The 22,447-nt window shown below is 46.9% G+C and overlaps 2 protein-coding genes across 3 annotated transcripts; one reads left to right on the top strand and one right to left on the bottom strand.

The window, feature by feature from the left end:
* Nucleotides 1–869: 869 nt before the first annotated feature.
* Nucleotides 870–3,399, bottom strand: LOC122153324 (myb-binding protein 1A-like). Its single transcript, XM_042791366.1, has 3 exons — nt 3,223–3,399; nt 3,012–3,107; nt 870–921 (listed from the first exon to the last, which is right to left on the bottom strand). The coding sequence occupies exons 1-3, from the start codon at nt 3,397–3,399 to the stop codon at nt 889–891; spliced, it is 306 nt and encodes a 101-aa protein (XP_042647300.1). The 3' UTR covers nt 870–888.
* Nucleotides 3,400–4,109: 710 nt separating this feature from the next.
* On the top strand, nt 4,110–20,140 carry EIF4H (eukaryotic translation initiation factor 4H). Of its 2 annotated transcripts, XM_032993720.2 has the most exons (7): nt 4,110–4,249; nt 9,954–10,135; nt 11,131–11,195; nt 11,305–11,404; nt 12,064–12,129; nt 14,000–14,158; nt 14,274–20,140. In XM_032993720.2, exons 1-7 carry the CDS (start codon nt 4,191–4,193, stop codon nt 14,408–14,410), a joined length of 768 nt encoding a protein of 255 aa, XP_032849611.2. In that variant the 5' UTR covers nt 4,110–4,190; the 3' UTR covers nt 14,411–20,140. The 2 variants fall into 2 exon arrangements, with proteins under 2 accessions (XP_032849611.2, XP_042647387.1); XM_042791453.1 differs by lacking the exon at nt 12,064–12,129 and having other exon boundaries at nt 4,113–4,249.
* The last annotated feature ends 2,307 nt before the right edge of the window (nt 20,141–22,447 follow it).

Genomic DNA, 22,447 nt, shown 5'->3' with positions numbered 1-22,447 from the left:
GCAGCGACCGCTCGCGCACCAACAGCCGCCGCCCGAGGGCCGGGACACGGGCCCGGCTCACGGCGCGCGGCCCGCCTGCCCCGCCGGCCCCGGAACCCCCGCGGCCCTCCCGCAGCCCCGCTTCCCTCCGCCCCACGCAGCCCCCAACATCTCCCTACCCGCCTCAGTCCCCCAGTCCCCTCAGCCCGCACAGCCCACGCGTCCCCACAGCGCCACCGCCCCCTCAGCCGACCCGTCCCCTCAGTCCCACCGTCGCTCCTCAGCCCCGCAGTCCCTTCAGCCCCGCCAACCCCTCAGCCCCCCCCAGTACCTCTCAGCCCCGCCGTCCCCTCAGCCTTCCCCAGTCCCCCCCAGCCCCTCTATCCCCTCAGCCTTCCCCAGTTCCCCTCAGCCCCGCCGTCCCCTCAGACTTCCCCAGTCCCCATCAGACTTCCCCAGTCCCCCTCAGCCGACGCCATCCCCTCAGCCCCTCCATCCCCTCAGACTTCCCCAGTCCCCCTCAGCCTTCCCCAGTTCTCCCCAGCCCCTCCATCCCCTCAGACTTCCCCAGTCCCCCTCAGCCCCTCCATCCCCTCAGCCCCTCCGTCCCCTCAGCCTCCCCCACTTCTCCTCAGCCTTCCCCATTCCCCTCAGCCCCGGTGCCGCCAGCAGCTCACATCGGTCCCGTGAGGGAGCGGGCGGCTGAGACCCGCGGGTGAAACCTGATGCTCGGAACGGCCCCGCCGCCATCCCGGAGCCGTGCCCGGAGGAAGCTGCGGGTCCCCGGACGGGAACGGCCCGGCCGCCAGCCCGGAGCCCGGCAAAGAGGTTCCAAACGTGGTAGAGCGGGGAAAGTGCGTCCTCATGAGGACCCTGACATCACACAGCTAGGGATGGAGTCTTTGGACCTTAAAAGCCAGGCTGGAATTTATAAATCAGGGTCTGGAACATAAAAAGGAAGCTTTCAACCGTAGAAACAACTCTTCGGGACCTAAAAATTGGGGTTTGGACCCTAAAAATCAGGGTTTGCATCCCACAAGTAAGGCTTTGGCCCTTCAAAATCAGACTTCAGGTCTTAAAAATGATGATCTGGTACTTTCAAATGAGTCTTTGGACCTTAAAAGCTGTCCTTAGAATTTATAAATGAGGATGTGTACCCTAAAAACAAGGCTTTGGACTAAAAATGAGGGTTTGTACCCTATAAATAAGAATCTGGACCTTCAAAATCAGACGTCGAGCCTTAAAAATGATGCTCTGGTGCCCTCAGATGAGTCTTTGCACCTTGGAAGTGGGGCTTGGAATTTATAAATGGGGGTTTATGTCTTAAAAGTGAAGCTTTGGGACCTAAAGAAGAGGGTTTGTACCCTATAAAACTTAGGGTTTGTACCCAGAAGTGAGGGTTTGGAGCATAAAAAGGTGACTTTCAACCCTAGAATCAAAGCTTTGTACCCTAAAAATGAGGGTTTGTATCTCACAGCTAAGGCTGTGGCCCTTCAAAAAACAGACTTCATTCATTAAAAATGATGCTCTGTGCCCTTCACATGAGTCTTTGCACCTTGAAAGCAGGGGCTTGGAATTTATAAATGAGGGTTTGTACCATAAAAAAGGAGGCTTTCAACCCTAGAACCAAAGCTTTGGCCCCTAAAAAGGATGCCTTAGAAACTGATGGTTTGGGCCTGAAAAATGAACTTTTGGGCCCCCAAAATGATCCTTATTTATAGAATCCAAAGGCTTTGGACCTTCAAATTAGACTTTGGGCCTTAAAAATGATGCTCTGTGCCCTTCAGATGAGTCTCTGGACCTTAGAAACAGGTTTGGAATTTATAAATGGGAGTTTGGACCCTAGAATCTAAGCTTTGGACTCTAAAAGTGGGACTACGGGTCGTAAAACTGAGTCTTTGGTCCTTAAAAGTGAGGTTTGGACCCTAAAAGTGATGCTTTGGATCTTAAAAATGAGGCTTTGTCTCATGGTTTAAGTCCCTACAGCAGCTTAGCACCATGTAGCCATGTCCTCATTCCTTCCCCCTTCAGAGACGGGGAAGAGAAAATACAACAAAACGCTCCAGGATCAAGACAAGGACAGGGAGGGATGAGTCAACAGTTATGATCACAGGCAAAAGACAGACTCAATTTGGGAAAAAAAGAACATCAATTTAATTTGAACACCACCACAACTAATTTACCAATAAAATCAGAGTTGGACAGTGAGAAGTATATCCACATCTTAAAAACACCTTCCCCCCACCCTCCTTTCTTCCCAGGCTCAGCTTTGCTCCTCATTTCTCTCCCTCCTCCCCATGCGGCGCAGGGGACAGGGAACGGGTGCTGTGGTCAGCTCATCACCCGTTGTCTCTGCCACTCCTTCCTTCTCGGGGGAGGACTCCTCACACTCTTCCTCCGCTCCAGCGTGGGCTCCCTCCCATGGGAAACAGTCCTCCATGAACTTCTCTGATGACTCCTTCCCGCGGGCTGCAGCTATTCCCAAGCTCCTCCAGCATGGATCTCTCCTGCGGGCTGCAGTCCTCCCAGCACTGAACTACAACAGCGCAGGCTTCCCAGAGTCCCGGCCTTCTTCGGGTGCAGCCTCCTGCTCTGGCGTGGGGTCCTCCACGGGCTGCGGGTGGCATCTGCTCCCCCAGTGACCTCCATGGGTGCAGGGCACAGCCTGCCCTCTCACCACGGGCCGCAGAGGGGTCTCTGCTCCAGCGCCTCCTCATTCACTGACCTCGGTGTCTGCAGAAGTGTTTCCCACACCCCTGCCTCCCTCTCCGCTGCAGGTTCCCCTTCTTAAATACATTACCGCAGAGGCACAGCCACTGTCACTACTTGGCTTGGCCTTGCCCAGAGGAGCTTCAAGCACCTTCTCACAGGAGTGACCCCAAAATTTACACCTAAGTTCCTAGGCTCGCCGAAGAGCCCCCCCTGCCCCTGCCCGCAGGAGCTGGCTGGCACGGAGCCCTCCAGCCCCTCACAAGCAGCCAAGCGGGACCCCGGGCGCTGACGGGGGTCGGGACGGGACGGGAAGCACTGACCTGCGCCAGGGCCAGGCTGAAGCCCGGGCGGGCGGCCTCGCGGGTGGCTCCCAGCCCTTCCACCAGGCGCCGGAGGGTGTACTGCAGCTCCTCCTCCTGAAACGCGTTTCCGAGCGTGAGCGGAGGGAAGCGCCACGCCGACCCGCTACCTGCCCGACCCGCTACCCGCCCGCCCCACGGCCCCATCGCCCCGGCCCCGGCCCCGCCTCACCTTCCTGCCCTCCCGCAGGTGCCGCAGGAGGCTCTCGGTGGCCGCCAGCCGCACCTCCTGCTCCGGCCTGGCGATGTCCCAGAAGCAGTCGAGGAAGGCGCGGCCCCGCCGCAGCGCCCCGCGGGGGCCGGCGCTGCCGCCCGTCCCGTCCCGTCCCGCCCCGCCCCGCCCCGCCATGCCGCCGCTCGCCCCGCCTCTTCCGGCGCCGCGGGGCCCGAGCGGGGCCGCCCCCCCTACCCCCCCCGAGCCGCCCCCCGCCCCTCCCAGGCGCCATGTTCCCCTCCGCGCCCCACAGCCCCGCACCCCCCCCACCCCAAGCGCTCCCGGGGCTGCCCCGCGCCCTCGGCCGCAGCTTCTGCGGGTCAAGAGGGCTCCAACCCTGCGGGGCGCGGCCGTGCGGGGTCGGAGAGGCAAGCCCAGCCGCTTGTCCCGCACGTCTTGTGGTTCTGTTACAAAACCTGAAATAATAGCCTAGGGGAAGGAAGGGAAACCATGCCAAGGGTACGTTTCTAAGGACACCGAGAAACACCGGGGAGCAGCCCGTTAGCTTTATTTATAAGGAAAGGCCGCGCAGAACCGGGGCACGTTCGCTGCCGCCCTCCCCCGCCAGCCGCAGAGAACAAGCGCAGCGCCCGGAGCGTGACCCGCCCTCCCGCCTCCGCTCCCGCCCGCCGCCCCGGCCAGACGGATTCGCGGACGCCCCGAGCGGCCGGGGACTGAGCACCGGGGCGGTTCGAACCGCGCCGCGCGCGCCGGCGGCCTCGCCTCGCGTCAGCCGTCCCCGCCCCGGGACTCCCCGGCAACGGCGCTTCCCGACAGGCAGTCGCGTAGACGGCCCCGGCGGGGCGGGCGCTGCAGTCAGGCACCGCGCGCGGCAGCCCCGGCCCGGGCTCCGCCGTATATAAGCGGGGCGGGGTCCTGGCGGCGCGGTCCTGTCACGCTCGCACGGGGAGGAGGCTGAGGTGGCGATGGCGGATTTTGATCCCTATGACGATCGGGCCTACAGCAGCTTCGGCGGCGGCCGGGGGTGAGCGCGGCGCTGCGGGCGGCGCCGGGGCCCCGGCCGCGGGGGAAGCGCCGGGGGCTCCCACCGGGAGCAGGGAGGGAAGGAGGGAGCGGCGCTCCGCGCCCCCCCGGCCGGGCAGGGCCTAGCCTGCCCCTTTCGCTGTGGAGATGGCGGGCGGGCACGGCGGGGGGGGGGCGGGCGGAGAGAGGAGGCGGGGGGGGGGACGCTGCCTCGGGGAACCTTTCGGGCGCGTCTTGCCCCACCGCCTTCCCTTCTCCGCGGGACGGGGGTGAGCCCGGCGGGGCGCGTTTCCCTCCGGCCGCGGCCAGCCCGCTTTGTGAGGCGAGAGGGCTGCGGTGTCCCGGGAGGGGGTAGCGGCCGTCCCCTCGCTACGCGGGGGCAGTACCGCAAGGTTTAGGGCCTGGCGGCTCGGTAGCGCCGGGGAGGAGGAGGGTGTCGCTGTGTTCCCGCCGGTCCGGAGGCGAGTGGAAAGGGGGGGGATTTAGGGAGGTGCTGGGTCAGGGGCGAGGCAGGCCGTGAGGAGCTCTTGCGGGGCCACACCGGGCGATGGGAGGAGGAGGAGGAGGAGGAGGAGGAGGAGGAGGGGGGTGCTCCCCGCGAAGGACGGCGGCGGGACGGGCTCCGCACGGCGAGGTGCCCGGCGGCGGGGGGAGCTGCGGCGGCGCCCCCGGAGCGGGCAGCATGGTGATGTCTGCAGCGGGGAGGAAATGGGAGGGCTTTGTGATGCCTCCGGTCGTGGAGGGCTGTGAGCCGCCGTCCTGCGTTATCCGGGGCTCCGGGTGCTGACTCCAACCAAATCTCTGATCCTCAGGAACAGGGCTTGTCGCATCTCTGTTTTTTTTTTTTTTTTGCTGGCAAGTGTGTATAGGGAGGAGCTACAAAAACAGTAACCAGCAATTACAAAGTTTATCTGAAATCAGGTTAGGAAGATGCAATTAGCAATTTACTTTTTTTGAAGGCTGGTGCCATGTAAGTTTCTGTGTGCACTAAAATAAAACAGTAGGCATAAAACTATGAAATAAGCTGTCTCTGTGAACCAATCTTAACAAGTTTTTTAATTTATAATCTCATCTTCCAAGATATGTTTCCTGATCAACAGTGTTCTTGTCCTTTGCTGTTCTTAGAGGAGTAAATCAGCTTCATTTCAGACTGTTTAGGCAGCAGGGAGGAGCTGCTGCTGGGATTGTAACAGGAGTAAGTTTTCTTGTTTTTGGAAACACTCTGACACTTAAGCTTTGAAAGCTCATTTTTATGCATAGGTACCCTTTGTGTCTAAAGAGATGTCCTAGAGCAAACAGATGATGTAGCCACTTACAATTTTGTTGCTTTTTAAAATTCTGTAACAAATAACCTTGACAGCAGCCTAAAGTGGCACTTGACACTCACAATAAATTCAGATGTTACTATACAGTCTGTCCTGGTCAATGTAGGCACATTCTATGAAGTAATAAAATAAAAGTTAAAATGTTATTTTCATATTCAGATTTCTTTAACAGAGTAGTTAAACTTGCTCTTAGGCAAGACCTGGATACTTGTTATTGTGAACTACAGGTGTCCTGCTGATTAGGGGATGCCTTTGTGGATGAGAAAATGTACATATTCTGAATTAGCTATAGTTTTAAGCTTCAGATGCTACTAATATTGGAGTGCAACTTGTACTTGCATATAATTGATCATTATGACTGGTAAGTTGCTAACAGTTAATTCACGATTTCAGACCTTAACAGGTCTCTCTGCTTTGTATAAAGTCCCGTAATATGTGTAGCATAATGAAAACATGACTGCTCTTCTTGAAGGTTCTGGTAAAAGAATCCCATGCTAAGCTAAAGTGACTCCTACTCATTTTTAGGCACTCCAGAACTGTAAGAATAGTGTAGACTCAGCTGAGATATAATAGTTTTTTTGGAAGTTGCATTTTATATAACCTTCGGTCCGTGTAGAGACTGAGCACAGGGTTTAAGTACGACAGATGAAAAATGGTAGTGCCCAGCAAGTTCTAACATAGGCAAAATATCTGCCTCTTTCTCATACTCTTCAAAATCATGGTGGAAGAGCAACAGAATACGACTGTGGCATGATGAGACAGGGGATTTGGCTACACCTGAGATGTCCGGTAGTGCACTGATTAAGAGCTGAAGCATGATACTATGATATGCAAAAGTCACTTTATTCCATATGAAGAATGTGCTGCTGATATTAATAATGAAAGGCTTACTATAAAAGGTTTTTGGTAAGTGTGTTGGAGCCCCAAATTTGACCCAAACCCCTGTAATTAAGCATACTGAGGCCAAGCTGAAACTGAGCATCTGTAGAGCTTTTCAGAATTGAAGGAAACAGTATTTATCACTCCTGACTCGCTGGTAGGCTGTTTATTTAGGTGTGTCTTTAAGCACTGGGCTTAATGCTGGGCACCTTACTCAAACGTTAAGATTCATCTGCTGAAGCGCTGTACAAGTAAGTGAAAATAGAGAGCTTGTCCTTATCCTTCTGGCATTTTGGATTATGTGTCTTACCCATATAGTGTTAATAAATGTCTCTTAATTTTTAGGCCCGAGTAAGCTTTTTGTTGAAGAGATCTAACACTTACTGTAGAGCTGTACTGGATTGCTTGAATGAATTGGGAATGTATTTAGAGTTGTGGTCTTGGAGACTCGACAAAACTTGCATCCTGCTGAGCCTCTGGTAAAGCACTAATGTTGGAATCCGGTTAGGCTGTTGTCTCTGTGCTGTGCAGAAAGATAAATCCTGAACTATTGTTTTGATCCTTAGTGAAAGGCTATTAAACTCAACTACTAGCTTTCAAAATATGATGTTTTGAACTTTAGACAGATCTTGTTTTCTGAAGAGAATAACTAAACTTTCTGAAAGAGTAGCTTCAAAATGATAGTTCAGTTGTTCTTTCACCCCAATATGGCTTTACAATGTCATTAACTCAGTCCAACAAAAAGTAAGTCTAATTATAGGGATGTCTGCTTCTGCATTTGCTTAGAAGCAAACTTTCCTCTTCTGCTTTATGCAAAAGAAATTAAATGGTTGTCTTTCAGATTCCCCTATTAAGATGACATAATTATTACCTAATTGTCTCTGAGCCAGAGTTACACTGAATTCATTTAACACTTTGGTGTGACCCAGTTCACTTAGTTCAGATATGGTTTTAATTATAGTTGACTTTTGTCCTATTTTGTTACAAATGAGAGCATCTTCTTTCAATCTCATTGTTTGGTTACTGAAGTCAGCCCTTTTTTTATTATTATTATTTCACTGTTTCAGTGTTGGAAAAAAGTAGGGAAGTGTAGAAACAGTTTTTGTGTTGCTATGCTTGGATTCTGCAGGAAGTTTAGTTTAGAACCTAGTTATTGACCATTCCTGTTCTTCGAATTTAGACTAAAATACCAAATATGTAATTATATATTTGATAACTGAGGCCTAAATGGGTCAAATTTAGAGAGAATACTTAATATTCTGACTTAATATCAGTAGGGATTGCACAATAGGGTATGGATTTCCACACAGGCACCCTGTGAAGTTCTGCTGTGCTATGGTAGAAACAAGGTTTGTCTGTAGCACAAAAAATTCTTTTGGGGATTGCTAACTTGAGGGTGTGGTTTCAGAAGCAGCTCAGGTTGATCTGAGTGGAGGTTGCTGTTGAAAGCTGTAGTTTGAGCCCAGGCTTTCATTCTCCTTTCCATGTTGGCAAGAGTGCTCTTTGCAGCTGTTCAGATCACCTTGTTGATCTGGCTGAGAATTCAACTTTAGGGAGAGTTTCTAGGTCAATCAGCTAACTGAATGAGATGACTGGCAGTCCAAAGAACATGGTTACAATGTGTAGAAGGAGAAAATGCTCCTTTTAAACTCAGCCGAAGCAATTTTGATGTTCCTATAGAACATTAAAATTAAATTAAGATTTTTGGCTGCAAATAATATAGAATTTTAATAGCTGTTTGTAAAGCCATAGATGAGAATGAAGGACAAAGGCATGGAACTGATTCTACATATGGAATTCTTTACAAGAGCAGCTTGGCTTCCTTGGAGTTCCTCCTTAAAAACTCAGTTTTGTGACTGAAGTTAATTTTGCTATACATACACAGCACCCATCTATAGCAACTTTAGTTCTTTGGTATGTTTTTGACTCCAACTTCTTCATGAGACAAAGGCATATGAGGAATATTGTCAAAAATGCTAAAATACAAACCTGGGTGGACACTAATTAAAGATATGTAGGTTGTGATTCAAGTACATTTAGCAGCATGCTGATAGTTGGTGATAAATGACTCCTGCACGGATCTGCTACCATAAAAAGGCACAAATGACAGGCTTACCTAGGAAGAGTTAAGGAATCTTATTCAAGATGTTGGCATTATCTGATTCATTAGTAATAAAATATTTATTCTGCAATGAAAAAAAAAAAAAAAAGGCGGGTGGGGCAGACAAGTATGTTGCTTGCCCAATGGATTTTCTGACTGTATGAAACTAGCTAGAATAAAAGGAAATAATAAAGTTCTTTGACCTTCCGTATTTTAGGTAGGACTCCGCAGAAATCTAATTAGTCCATGTCACACCAGCAAATCCTGGTTGGGTACAGTTTGTGTTCCATCGTGCTTTGAAATGCACAGTGAGCCTCTGGGAAGGGGAGCAGACATGAACAAAGCTAAGTAAAAGTAAGGTGTTAAAGAGAACAGGGACAGAGTAGTAGGTAGGGACCTCGGGTAAGAGTCAAAGATTGTAGAGGTGGGGCAAATGGTGTTGGAACCAGTGACAGTGGCATCGTGTAGTCTAGAGGTCCAGGAGCTATAACTTAAGGTTGCCTTGTGCCCACAGTTGAAATCTTGCTCTCGGTAAAGGAGATGAAAGTTTGCTTTAGGAGATGAAGCTCTACAATGTATTATCACAGAGATGTGTTACATTAATACAGTAAAGAATTTAGCTGGTGCGGTCTAGTTTTTCAGCAACTAATGCCATCAGCCTTAACTGATATTGAGGGAAAAGACAACCTAGTTTACCTCAGTCTGTAATTCATGAAACACAAAGGAAGAAGTAAACATCCAAATAGCACTGAAATTGGTTTCTCTGCCTTAGAACACCTTGTTCAACCAAGTTTTTTATTATGTGTTCAATTCAAAGCATTTCAGTCCAGATACCTGACAGTTATGGTAATAACTTAAGAGTTAGGAGAAGATTTTTCTGTTAAGCTAAATGCTGCTGAAATAATTTAGATGATTGTAGAGTGGATGTTGATAATATACTATTTCGTTAAAAGCATTGGATCCAGCTTAATTTCAGGATAAGCTGATGAGCCTGCGCCATGCAAGTATTTCTTCATTGCTATAAATTAATCTTAAAATCTGGTCTAGGATGTATGTTTTTAAGAAGCAGTGTTTTTGAGTAGGGGACAGTAGAGATAACCTTACATTGCTTTTCATAATGGCTTGTGGCATGAGAAAAGAAGGTCATTCATCACTTTGTTACTGAGTTCACCTGCAGTGTATTTAAATATACTGTTCATTTGTTGTCCCACTGAAGGTAATACTAGAAAAGAGTTGGCCAATAGTGGAAGTGGCAGGAACAGGCAAAGGGATAGTAAAGCTAACCAAAACTGTGGAAAAATCTACTTTCAAAAAGTCAAACAGCATCTGAGCAGTGCTATATAGTGTATTACTGGCTGTGTTGGGGGTCAGGTTCCAGAGACACTGCTTTCTTTCAACAGGTCTCGTGGTGGTGGCCTTGGTTCCCGCAAACAGAAAGAGCTGCCAACAGAACCCCCTTTCACAGCATATGTGGGAAATCTACCCTTCAACACTGTTCAAGGAGACATAGATGCCATCTTCAAGGATCTCAGTGTAAGGAGCGTACGACTAGTCAGAGACAAGGAAACAGACAAATTTAAAGGTGAGTGTTTGGAGCTGTTTTAGTTGTAGATGGCTAGCTGGTAGGAGAAAATGAGGTACTTCTAAAAGCACAGTAATGGGGAATTTCAGCCTCCTCTAAAGTGCAGTTAGCTTGTTGATCTGTGTTTGGTCTTTGTGTTGACTTATGCAGGTTTCTCATTCACTAACAAGTAAACATCTCATTTGAATGAGATACACTGTTACATCATCTTAAGATACAGACTAACCTGAGTGACAAGAGTCAGTATTTGCCCTGCCATAAAAGGACTTTCTCAAACCTTGTTGGTCTCCTGTGAATTCTAACAGAGCTGAACTGCCTGACCCACTACCGTGACCTTAAGTATTGAGTACTTGCTCAACCTTTCTCGAGTTCAGAAGACTCCCATTGCTTCAGCTCTGTCTTTTTTTATAGTAGACAGGAGAAAAAGCAAGTAGATAAACAATTAAATCAGACAGTTGTTTTGGAGGATGTAAACCTGATTTCCACTGGAATTGACCAGTGGAAAGGGAGGATATTTGTCAGTTACTTTTGGGGGGGGGGGAAAGACTTAACTCTGATAACAGAGGGTCTTGGAAAAGAAATTAATTCATTAAATGCTGTGATTACACAAAATTAGACTGCTGGCCAAACAGGTACTTCACCTTCCTGTTTAAAAATACTAGTAACCAAATGTCAATATTCAGCTAAATAACTAAAGGTATAGATCAAATCTTAATCTGTAATCCCTATGGTAAAGGGAATTAATCAGGCTCTTGGCATTTGCGTAGTGCCCATACAGAGTTCTGTTTCAGGATTTGTCCCCATCATTAGTAGGCACAGGTAAATGCATTCATCGTTAATGATGTTTGGTTTCTGACTTGTGTAAATCTTGCAGTTAGCATGTCATAGCCCATGTTTGAAAGAGAAGGGAGGCTATTAGCAGGTATGTAGGAAGAGTAGCTTCTTACAAAGGCCTTTTGAAGTGCTGGTATTAACTTATGAGGTTCTTCTTACAGGATTTTGTTACGTAGAGTTTGATGAGGTGGAGTCACTCAAGGAAGCTCTTACGTATGATGGTGCAGTAAGTATGCTTGCAATTAATTTGTGAAATAAAAAGATAAGCACAAGTCTCAAACTGCTTGTCAACCCATGAGATACATTCTGAAGAGATTCTCCTCTTTATTTAACAGCTTTTGGGTGACCGATCACTCCGAGTGGACATAGCAGAAGGCAGAAAACAGGATAAAGGTGGCTTTGGTTTCAGAAAAGGTGGCGGGCCTGATGACAGAGGTGACTTCATTTTTCTAAATAGCTTCTTAAATATAATGGTTGTAGTTACAACTTCTGGTGCTAACTAATGCTAAGACAAGGCATGCAAGTAAACGTGAAGATGGTATAGGAAGGAGAAATTTTATATGTGTATACACATTTCTAACCTAGCTGCTGCCGCTCCTGAAATGTCTGGAATATATATGCGCTGTGTGTCCAAAAGCTGAGTATGTTGTTACTCCTGGCCCAGGAAGTGAGACCAATACCCCTAGTAACGTACAGTGTCTTGCAGAGGACAATCATAAGCCCAACAGTCTGATCTGCTACTATTTCATTATGATGTAAGAAAAATAAGCACAAGTGGACAAATACTTATTTTGGACTATCTGCCTCCTGTTCCAGTGTAAAGACAGGCTTTGCTGTAGTTGAAGCTTAATGGAACTAGACTCACTAAAGGTTCCATTGAATCTGTTTTAAAGAAACTTTTCTGACCACTTATTCTTGGTGAAGTTAAACTGACCTTTTGTTCCTATGCAATGGAACTTGGTAGTACTGAAACAGAAGGATTTTCCAGCAGCATGAACTTTGGATATTGAAGGACTGAAACTTTGATTTGGTATCCCCTTGATCAGTCTTTCCCACAGCTTCAGACCTGAACACAATTGTGGCTTTTTTCCTAGGAATGGGAGGAGGTTCCCGAGAATCCAGAGGAGGTGGATGGGATTCCAGAGATGACTTCAATTCTGGTATCAGTATTAACACTTATACAGATAGGCAGCCTAAAAGGCACAGAAATGTTCTCATTTTTATGTCAGCTACACTTGTCCCCAATACTGTGTTGATTGAATCTACTTTATGTCAACTTTGGACATCCTACAGGTGCAGTGGGATTCTTCAGGGGGAATCTTCCATTACCTTTTAGCAGAGGAAGGAGTCTTGACTGTAAATTTTAAGAAACAATCCTAAATGACAGAATACATGTGCAAACGTAGCATATGGTGTCTAGGTTTTAAGCATTTCTCAAACATGTGGCCAAGTACCTCTCTGAATAGTAGCAGAAACAGACAGATCATGTGGAAAAGCTGATACTGCATTCTTTCAGAACAGAGGCTTTCTCCTTCTTAAGGAGATGTGACATTGTTGTGTGTGTATTCTTAAAGCAACTGACTTCTCCAAAGATGTGTTAGTGTTCCAAAGCACTTTTAAATGCAAAATGTTCCTAAACTTTTAGACCTGTTGCAGTGAATGACTGAGCTTGCTGAGTGGAAGGTAGTGACGGAGCCACTGGGTTTGCTCTTGACTTCCAGTCAGTTTCTAGCTATTAGAAACCAGGGTGACATTAATACAATTGCTTTTGTCCTCTGAAATTGTGGGTTTGGTCCATTTTCTGATGGGGAGATACTGGCAAGTGCAACTTTGCAGTGTCTGGTCTCTGCGTGAGTGGAATGGACAAAGCAGAAGGAGTGGTAACAAAGTGTGCCCTTGCCACTAGCGTGGAACTGAAGCATGGTGCTGGAGAGAGGAAGCTTGCTACAGCGCTGCGCTTAGCCCGCCTTCATAGCTAAGCATTCTGGTGTCATAGCTTTATACCTTCTTTGGCAGCTTCTGCAAATGTGGATGCATCTCAGCTTGTTAGATGCTGGATGAGTGATTTGTGAACCAAAAGTTTAGCATTTAAGTCTTAGTTGCCACAGAAGCTTTTCTTCTCAGGTTGTACAGCCTTGCCCTGGATCAAGTCTTTAAAGATCATGGTATGGCACTGAAGTAAGGGACAGTTCTGCAACTCTGCCAAATGCTGAGGTGGAAAGGAAAATCTCAGATGGGAACAAAACAACTTTCTCTTCTAGGCAGCTTCTGAAAAACTGAGTATATTCCCCTTACAGGTGCTGTTAGCCTGAAGTATCCTCCTCCCATTGAGTGCAGCTGATGGGGACTTGGAGAGATGCTCTAGGATAGTCATTGATACAGACTGGAACTCTGATCAGTGACAGATCTTTATTTTTTTGATACATAAACTGAAGAAATGCAGTCAGTTTCATATTTAAAATCTGAATTGTTCTTTTTTCACAGCTCTTTACTCTAATAAATGCCTGGTCAGTTTATAGTACAACTGAAAAGCCCTGGGGTTTTGCTCTGTTTTTCAAAGGCTCAGTTTTATAAGGACTGTATAATCCCTAGCTGTTTTCTCATTTGCTCTGCTCCTGCAGATTTCATGCCAAGATTGTAGCCAGTGTGATCTTCTGGCTACAGAAGTACCCAGAGTACTTCTAGTATTGTCTCTGAATTCAGCTAATGGTGTTAACAATCTGAAGTTGCAGCTGGAGCTCGTATTTTAAGCTCAATTGATGACCCACTCTCCAACACTCCAGTAAGCCTCTAGGTGGATAAAGCTGTTTCTGAACTCAGCATAGTGTACTTGGTTTCAAATGGAATCTGTATGACTCTTCTAGAACGTGCTAGAGATCTGTGAAGCAATCTGTCTACAGACAAAGGCTCTCAGTGCATCTTCTTGGACTGACAGCAGTGACTTGCAAGGTTTTCCAGTGATCCAGATAAAAATCTAGATTAAAAGCATTGCAAAATGTGCTCTTTAAATTCACTGTCTTCCATCTTCAGGATTCAAAGATGATGACTTCTTGGGAGGCCGGGGTAGAGGAACCCGCCCTGGAGACCGGCGACCACCAGGTGCCTCAATGGGAAGTGGTGGCACTGGTCGCTTCAGAGATGGGCCTCCCCTTCGTGGATCTTCCATGGACTTCAGAGAGCCAACAGAAGGTAAACTGTATATCTTCTGTAATCCAGTCTTCCATGAAGGAGACTCCTGCTTTCTTTGTCACATTAAAGCTACAACCTCTGACAGATCTTAAAACCTTCATGTTTTTTCTTTCAGAGGAAAGAGCACAGCGACCCCGACTTCAGCTCAAACCTCGAACAGTTGCTACTCCCCTCAATCAAGTAGCCAACCCAAATTCTGCTATCTTCGGTGGAGCCAAGCCCCGAGAGGAAGTAGTAAAAGAGCACGACTGAGTTTGGGGTTGAGAGGGAATGGGGAGGCGGGAGAAAAAGCAAGACAGTACAGTTTACCATTCCTGCCATCTGGTATTTGTCCTCTTTGAAACCGAAAATACAGAGCTTGTGAATGCATGTCAGCTGTTAACAAGTGGTTTTTAGTACGTTCTTGGCTTTGCTGTATCTAGTGCCTGCTTTGTGCTGAGTTTCCCTCTTCTGTTTCCTTCCAAGCAGCACAGTGCCAGTAGATATGGCAGTGTAGCTGCTTCCACAGGTGTGGAGGTCTCTGGACAAAGGTGCTGCTTCACTTCTTCCTTTCTGGGTTTGTTTTACTTTAGAAGCACAGGTTAGACTTAGTTATTTCCCTGTATTGTTTCCTTTTACTTCCTCAGTGCTCCTCTTCTGACCTGCATGTCTTGTTCTGTATTGCTGTGGCTCTGAAGAGGAAAACTGGGAGTCCAGATGAGTTGAACAGAGAAATTTACAGTTCTAACCAAGTAGTGAAATACCATTTATGACAATTGGTGTTAGAGTTACTGTATACAGCAGAGCCCCTTATAAAACTAAGGGGGACAGCTGCCCTTTCACACAGGTTACCAGGAAGTATCAATTTAATAGATGCAAATAAAATTGGCTGATAAGAAGCCTGGTGAATAGGTGGTGGAATCAGTATGGATAAAGCAGTTGCCAGCAGACGCTTGCTGGTGGCTGTTGACTTCAAAGTGGTATGATACTACACCTCTGAGCTCAAGGTTAGTGCTGCAAAAATGTGCCTGTTTGAGCATAACTGCTCACTGGCTCTTTCTGCTTACTTTTTTGGGTTTTACATGTTTGGTAAATTTTTAAATGAAGTTTCTACAAATAAAATTGACTTTTTTATTTCTGTTTAAGGAGTGTATACTTTGCCATGCAGTATGGCATCGCCATTATCCCCTGTATTTCTTTGCCCAGTGGTGTACAGTTTTAAGACCTCTGCTCTCAGAATACCTTGAAAATGGGCAGATTATAAATTGTTCTGCTCTAGATTCTCTTCCTGTAGAAGTTTGGGTAAAAAGCATCTCTAATTGCTGCACCTCTCTTCACTTGAAACGTTTCTTGCTGGTGTTGTGTGGGAGGAGGGAGGGGAGGCTGGAGCAAAAGGAGAGAGATCATTAATGTTTAAAACCAAAACCTGGATCTACAACACTGGAGTGAGGATATGTCCAATGCATGAGAGAAACTTGGGCCCCTAATGCTAGTGCTGACAGCTTTCGGCTAGAACAGCCAGCACGTCAGAGCATTTGCAAGAGGAGTTTGGAGGCATGGCTGCTTCACTGCTGGCATCTCTACTAGTAGTGAATTTCTTCCCTAAAGTTACCTTTGTAATGTCAGAGTCCCAGCAATTTACAGAACTACTCTTCCTTCCTTCTGCCTGTCACTTAATCTGCTTCTGAGATAAGAACCATTTGTCTAACACTAATACTTAATTTAAGACAGACATGCATTTGTGTGGTTGTATTCCAAACCAATAATTGACCTATTTACATCTTCAATGTGGAAAAGATTTTAAGAACAAATTCCCATATAAAAACTCACCTCTAATCAAGACAGTTGACTTCTAAATGTAAAAAAAAAAAACAAAAAAAAAAACCTAAAAAAAAAAAAAGAAAGAAAAAGAATTCCAGACACTTAACACATTCTGCTTCATAACAAAATAAATTTATGGATATGGTATTTTGTGAATGATCTTTTAAATAAAAGAAAACGTTAAGTAATATTTAACATTGGTCTTTATTTGAGTCTGCTATAGCATGGGTTTTTTTCCCCGCCCTCACTTTTCAAACATTGTGTTACTTTGGAAATTTGCTTCCTTAAATTTTTGGGGGAAGCAGTCCCAGACCATTCTTATACAAATAAGGGGCGGGGGGCGGGGAGGAAAAGAAAAAGGGGAGGAATCTAATCTGAACGAGTGATGGAACATGCAGGATACAGTGAAATAAAAATTGTGTAGGAGTGGAGGCGAGCTCAAGCTCTTTGACCTGTGGCTTCAGTAGGAGCCAGGACGGGGCGGTGCTGGAGCTTCCCACAGGCCGGGTTCTGCTGCCCTCGGGCCAGAATCCCCTGCCTGGTACCCGGCAAAATGCGAGTCCTTCCACTTGGAGAACTGAGCAGCTTGATGGGGAGTCTTTGTGGTGAGACAACGTAAATAGATCCGCTTGCTGCTGTCTTGCCCAGTTTCTCCCAGCTTTTCCAGCTGACCTGTTTCTCACTAGATAAAACTGTTGATGAGGCTGCTGCCCTGTGTCTTTGAAGTATGGGTGGACTGCAGGGTGAGTTAAAAGAGGGAGAGACAGGTTTTTATTGAGGAAATGAGCTCTGACCTTCCTGCTGGTTTTATTACTTTCTGTAGAATGAAAGGACGGAAAGCCTAGGTCCACTACACTCTTTTTTTCACCTGCCCTTACGGCAGCTGGCGTAGAGAATCCAAACCCTGCTCTGGAGCCATGTGCTGGAGCAGCGTGTGTATTGGCACCTGACTGTCCTACGTGAATAACAACCTGAGTTTTATATGTAGGAGCAGGGTGAGCTGGGGGGCATGGTGTCCTTCAGCTCCTGCCCCAAGGCGTGCTCATAGCTGGCCTTTCAAACCTTCCCATAGGGGAATTCCGTCCCTCTGCATCGAGGGAGGCAGCTGATTTGTGAGAAAGGTAGAGAGATGGAAAATGGCTCATCTTAGTCCTATAAATATTTTTTTCATCTCTGCTAATATTTGTTTGGTCAAGGGTTTCCCACTGGTAAATGCAGCCTAATCTCAATATAATATAATTTTTTTTTTCTTTTAGTAATTCTTCATACACAAACATTAATGTGTTGCCTGGTTTCTTTGGAGCATTCTGCATTATGCTTCCCATATGACTTAGGGTCAGACTCCTCCAGTCCTTTTTCTTTTCCCCCTTCAAACATCTAATTGATTAACATTTTCCTATAGAGAAGCATATCAAACTAGCTTGTGTCAACAGTTGACAAAACTGTATTTAATATATGGATGTGGCATTTATGTTTTGTAGGAGGAAGCAAGATTATTTTTTCCCCATCCCACCAGCAAAAAGCAGTTAAGGTTTAATCTAATGCTTAATTTTACCTGCAGCTTAAAGCTAAGACTGGCATGGCAAAGCCTAGACTGAGGAGTTGTAACAAACCAGCAGTTGTAACAAACGGATAATTCACTTTGTGGCTGTTCGTATTCTCACCCAGTTATTTCTAGTAGCTGTGCAGAGCTTTCTTCAAGCTTGAACTTAAAACTGAAGTCAGGAATGCAGCAGACGGTTTTTGGAACTGAAATTGAATTTGCTTTGCTAGCGTGGAAAGCGCTTTGTTGTGTTTCTCCAGTTGGGTTGCAGGTGGGGAATGCTGGTGTGTCTGGAAGAGCTGTGGGACAGCGCAGGAGTAAGCAGCGTGCTGCAAAGCTCCACTGTCACCATCCGAAAAACAAACCCCCACTAAGCTCCTGAGCGCAGGGTGGTCCTGGGAGAGCTAATCCCGGTCCTCGAACGGCAGCAGCCCAGTGCTGGCGCGGGCGGGCGGCCGACTCGCTGGACCGTGCAAGTCTGTGACAGCTTCCACGGGGGCTCTTCGTGGTGTGGTCAGGAATGTGCTGCTGGGGGCTGAAGAAAGAGGTGGAGGAGTGTTCACGTAGTCGGGCTGGTGATGGAGTCAAGTTAAATTTATGCCCTCGAATGTGGTTTACTCGCCTTCCTAAAGTAGCAACAAAATGTTAACCTACTACTGAGATACGCTGGCACTACTAAAAGTCTCCAGTGCTGAAGTTCTGAAGTTCTGCTAGGTGTCCAGAGCTGGTTGTGATAGTGAGTGTGGCCAAGACTCGCCATCCTAGGGCAGTTTTGGATGATGCTGATATTTTTCAGTTTGTCTTATGAATTCTATTATAGTTTCAATCCTGACGTTAGCATACAGTATAGTAGGAGCATTTGCTACCTGTAGTACTAGCTGCTGAGTTGTCTTCAGAAAAGATAAAATTGTGAGAACTTTAGAGCAAATCCTGAGATACTGCAACCCTTCCTTTTTTGTAGAAAATATTTAATAATAAAGCCAGCAAATTTTGAAATGCATGTGCGACCCCTTCATCAGAGTGCTTGAATGTAGCAACTTGCAGAGCAGCCCTTGTCCCGCTGACTGCTTTGAACAGAGCTGCTTGGAGTGACTGTTTTCCAGGAATCCTCTGTTCACCCAGTGTGGATTCGGGACAAAGGTTTGCCCCGAGCAGTGCAGTTCGAAGCCAGGCATTGATCACTGGTTTTCTACACCGACCTCATTCCTTCTCGGTGTGTGGAAGTGTGTCTCATGATTATTCACACTGGCTTACAGCAGGAACACGGGCAATAAGCTGTTAACTGTGAGCACCTTTGAATTTGCGTGAAGTTGATGTTTTACATTCTGATGGTTTCTGTGTTTCGCTACCAGATGAGAGCGAAGGCTCTGAAGGAATGGGGCTGTTCCTGTATCCTGGCATATTCTAGCACAGCATCGGTTACCTTTGAAGTTCTCAAGAGCACTTCTCTGGGCTGGATTCTTGGGATGCAATTTTGTAGGTGATGCTTGTCTTAAATTTTTAGAAAGGGGAGTTTCTGTGGCGGAATTGGAATGTGATTTCCAGCTGAGACTGGAATTTTCTCATCCGGTTAGGTGAATCCCTCCTCTCAAATGCCACTATCCCACTGCACAACTTCAAGGAATCAGTATATTTGAAGTGGCAGAGGGCCATCTTTTGCTGGGTACATACATTTTATCTATATAATCTGCGATTTATTCTGTTATTCACGATACCACTCACTATAGTGGTATTAAACTGAACCAATTAGAAGCATTTAAAATGGTGTGATCGCATTCTTTGACCCTGCTTTCTGAAGGACTTAATCCTTCAGTGCCAGACACTTGACTCTCCAGCCTGATGCACATCAGGAGTAGCAATATCCTGATGACATTATGTGTTCTGGACTAACTGGAGAAACATACTACCAAAGCTATAGGTGTATAGCTTGTGCCTATCCTGTGCATTGGGGGTGGCACGGGCGCTTTGCTGGTTCCTCCCCACGTCTGCTCACAAACCCGACGCTTAGATGGGCACAAGAAATGGGAGATCGGGTTCTGGTTGCACGTGCGGTGTCACAGTGTGCGTACGGTGTCGCTGTTATTAAGTCTAAGATCATGTTCCTCATCTTACTGTAGCTGTTTGGGTGACTAAATCTAGAGCATTTTATAGTTTCCTTTTCCATAGCTGCAATGACTCTGTTACGTGACATTGCCTGCTCAGCGGCAGGTTAATTTTAACACTGGCTTCCTTCATTTCTGTCCCCTTTGCAGCAAAGTGCATCCAAGGGCTTTAAGGACATTCAGCGCTGTTACAGGAACAACCTGCTTACCTGTAAACTCACAAATTCTTGTGTAAAGCTCTAGAGTATCCCAGGGTTGATGTTTTGGGTGTGTTATTGCTGGGAACGCTGCCACCACCTTACTGCCCAGTAGATTTCATCCAGGTTAGTGTTCCCCATGGTAGGGGTTTGCTTCCTACTATGACATTGTTTTGTTCATGTCACCGTGCTCCCAAGATCTGCCTCTTTCTTTTAAATAAACCAAAAAATCACTAAGTACCTCTATAAACCCCTGCAAAATCTGTACTGTAATGAATCTGTATAATTTGTATTGCTGTATAAAAAAAAAAAAATATCAAATAAAAGCATTCAAAACTTCTAGGGTTTTGTGTTCCAATTTAAGAATTATTCTGTCTACAAGGATGAACTAAGCAGTATAAGAATGGGAAGAAGCTTTATGGCCCCACAGGGATGTGCAGGATTAATCTTTGCAAACCTTACTTGGCCAAATTTTTGTAATAGCACCCAGAAATCCTAGCTGTGAGCCGTCTTTCCACTGGGTGGTAGCAGCATGTATCTTCAGCTGTAACGGAGCTGCTTTCAGTTTCAGCCCAGTGAGATCAGATTTGCAGTGGGGCGTGCAGCTGGGGCAGGGGAGGAGGTGGCACTTCCCCTTTAGCTGGGGAAATGCTCATACAGCGAAGAGGAAAGCCGTTTCTTGGTCAGTACAAGAATGTGCAAGCACTCCTTCAGCATGTCAGAAAATTTCCTCCAAGATGTGGCTTTCGTTAAAGCTGCTGTGAAAATTTGGCAAAACAAATAATTAGTGGTTGGGGTGAGACGTGTGCTTATTCTGGTCCCAAAACAAGGGGGATTTGAATGCTGGAATGCAAAGTAGGCAGCGCTTGACTTGCAAAGCTTGTGAGCTTTGGGAGAAAAAGCCTGATGGAGCTCGGAAACCTTTCCTCAAAACTTCCAGTACTGGGTGTGTTTCTGCAGAAAGGTCAGGTTTAGATGATGCACTGTTTTCTAACTGTTGTTTCACTGCTAATTTCTGATCAGTATTAGTCATAACACCTGGTTCAAGCAAAACCAGCTGGTCTTTGAGCAGACCCCACCTTTATCTGAAAGGATGTAAACTGGCCCCCAGGGCATTCATTCAGTCTCCCAGCCCCAGCAGGTAAACTGGGCAGGGTGGAAGATAGGTTCTCACAACCGCTGTGACCTCAAAGAGCTCTTTCTGCAGCTGGTTAGCTATGTATCACAAGGAGAAAAAGAGGATTTGGTAAGCTGGGCAAACTGCCCGAAGGAGTGGGTGCTGTGTGTTTGGTTTGGGGGGGAAAACAACAAGCTGAAATGGGCAAGCTGTGGGAAGGTGACATTGTAATGTCTTTTATATCATCTCTTGTAGTACATAAAAGCATGATGATCCTGTGTTGCTGACCTTTTATCCGACCAGAAGTGGTTTCTAGCAGGAGGTCTGGCTGAGGCACGGGGGCTGCAGGGGGGAGAGGGCAGAGGCAGGGGTAGAGCCCGGTGTCCCAAGCTGGGTTTGGTGTCTGAGGGGTTATTGTGTGTGTGTCGGAGAGGGGGCTCGGTCTGGCCTCGCAAAGAGAACTGGTGGTTGTGTTGGTGGGCGCTCAGAGTGAGGGCTCTCGTCATAAACCCCTACATCACACCCTTCTCGTGAGAGATACGAAGAAGGGAGATAGCAGCCATGCTGCAGCGCGCGTCGCTGCAGTAATTATCTTCCAATCAAGGTTAGAAATCAAGTGGTTGGCCTCTTAAGAGGACTCGTGTCTTTGAAGGGCGTCACTCTGCCCCAGAGCTGTTCCGCACGGGGGGTGACCCCGCTGCTTTGCACCTTGGGCACGGCAACAGCCGGTACCCCAGCCGCGGGGCTGCGCGGCCGCGGGCCAGGGCAGCGTGGGGCCCACGCGAGGTGCAACGTCCGCACCGCGGCGGCGAGTCACCTCTGGAGCTGTGAGACCCATCCCAGGAACCCGTGTGCAAGCACGTGGTGCCATTTTAGCATCGGCTGGTCCTAATAAAATAGACTTCCTCTGGTATGAAAGAAAAAAAAAAAAATCCCATAATTTTCTCCAGCATATTCAGAACAACAATTCTTCTATCAGCAACGTCTCTGTAAGACCTCAGTTATCAGCTTATGTTTAAATAAGTAAAAAAAAATTAAATGCTAGAAAGCCCCTAATAAACTACTTTGTAGTTAAGGCCTCTGCTAGAAATACCAATTTTGTAGCAACTGTTTCAGCAGTTAGAAAAACATTTTACATTCTATCATATCCTTTACGCAGAGGGAAGCCGGGAACCATACAAGCAAATCAAAGCTGGGTCTTGCTCTTCTAATCTTTGGTTCGTATCGTATGTACTGATTTCCAGATAGGCTTTTGCACCCAGATTTCATGTGGGAATGGCTCTGGAAGGCGCATGAAAGCAATAATCTTTGCACCTCAGGTTAGATCTGGAAGAGAGAAAGTCTAACTGTATTTGCACATACAGTGGTTAACTATCGTATCGAAGCGATGTTTCCTCTGAAAGCTCCATAGCAAAGTTCCCATCCCAGAGTTGAAAAAGTTGTAAACAGTTGGATATTTTATCATTTCTGTGATAAAAGAGTCACCTTCTGTTATAGAGATGGAAGTAGATGACCGGTTGTTGCAGCTTG

The sequence above is a fragment of the Tyto alba genome, unplaced genomic scaffold (genome assembly GCF_018691265.1).
Source record: "Tyto alba isolate M040663 unplaced genomic scaffold, T.alba_DEE_v4.0 Super-Scaffold_19, whole genome shotgun sequence".
Classification (NCBI taxonomy): Eukaryota; Metazoa; Chordata; class Aves; order Strigiformes; family Tytonidae; genus Tyto; species Tyto alba.
Note: the sequence above shows the minus strand (reverse complement) of the source record. Positions and strands in the feature narration are given on the sequence as shown.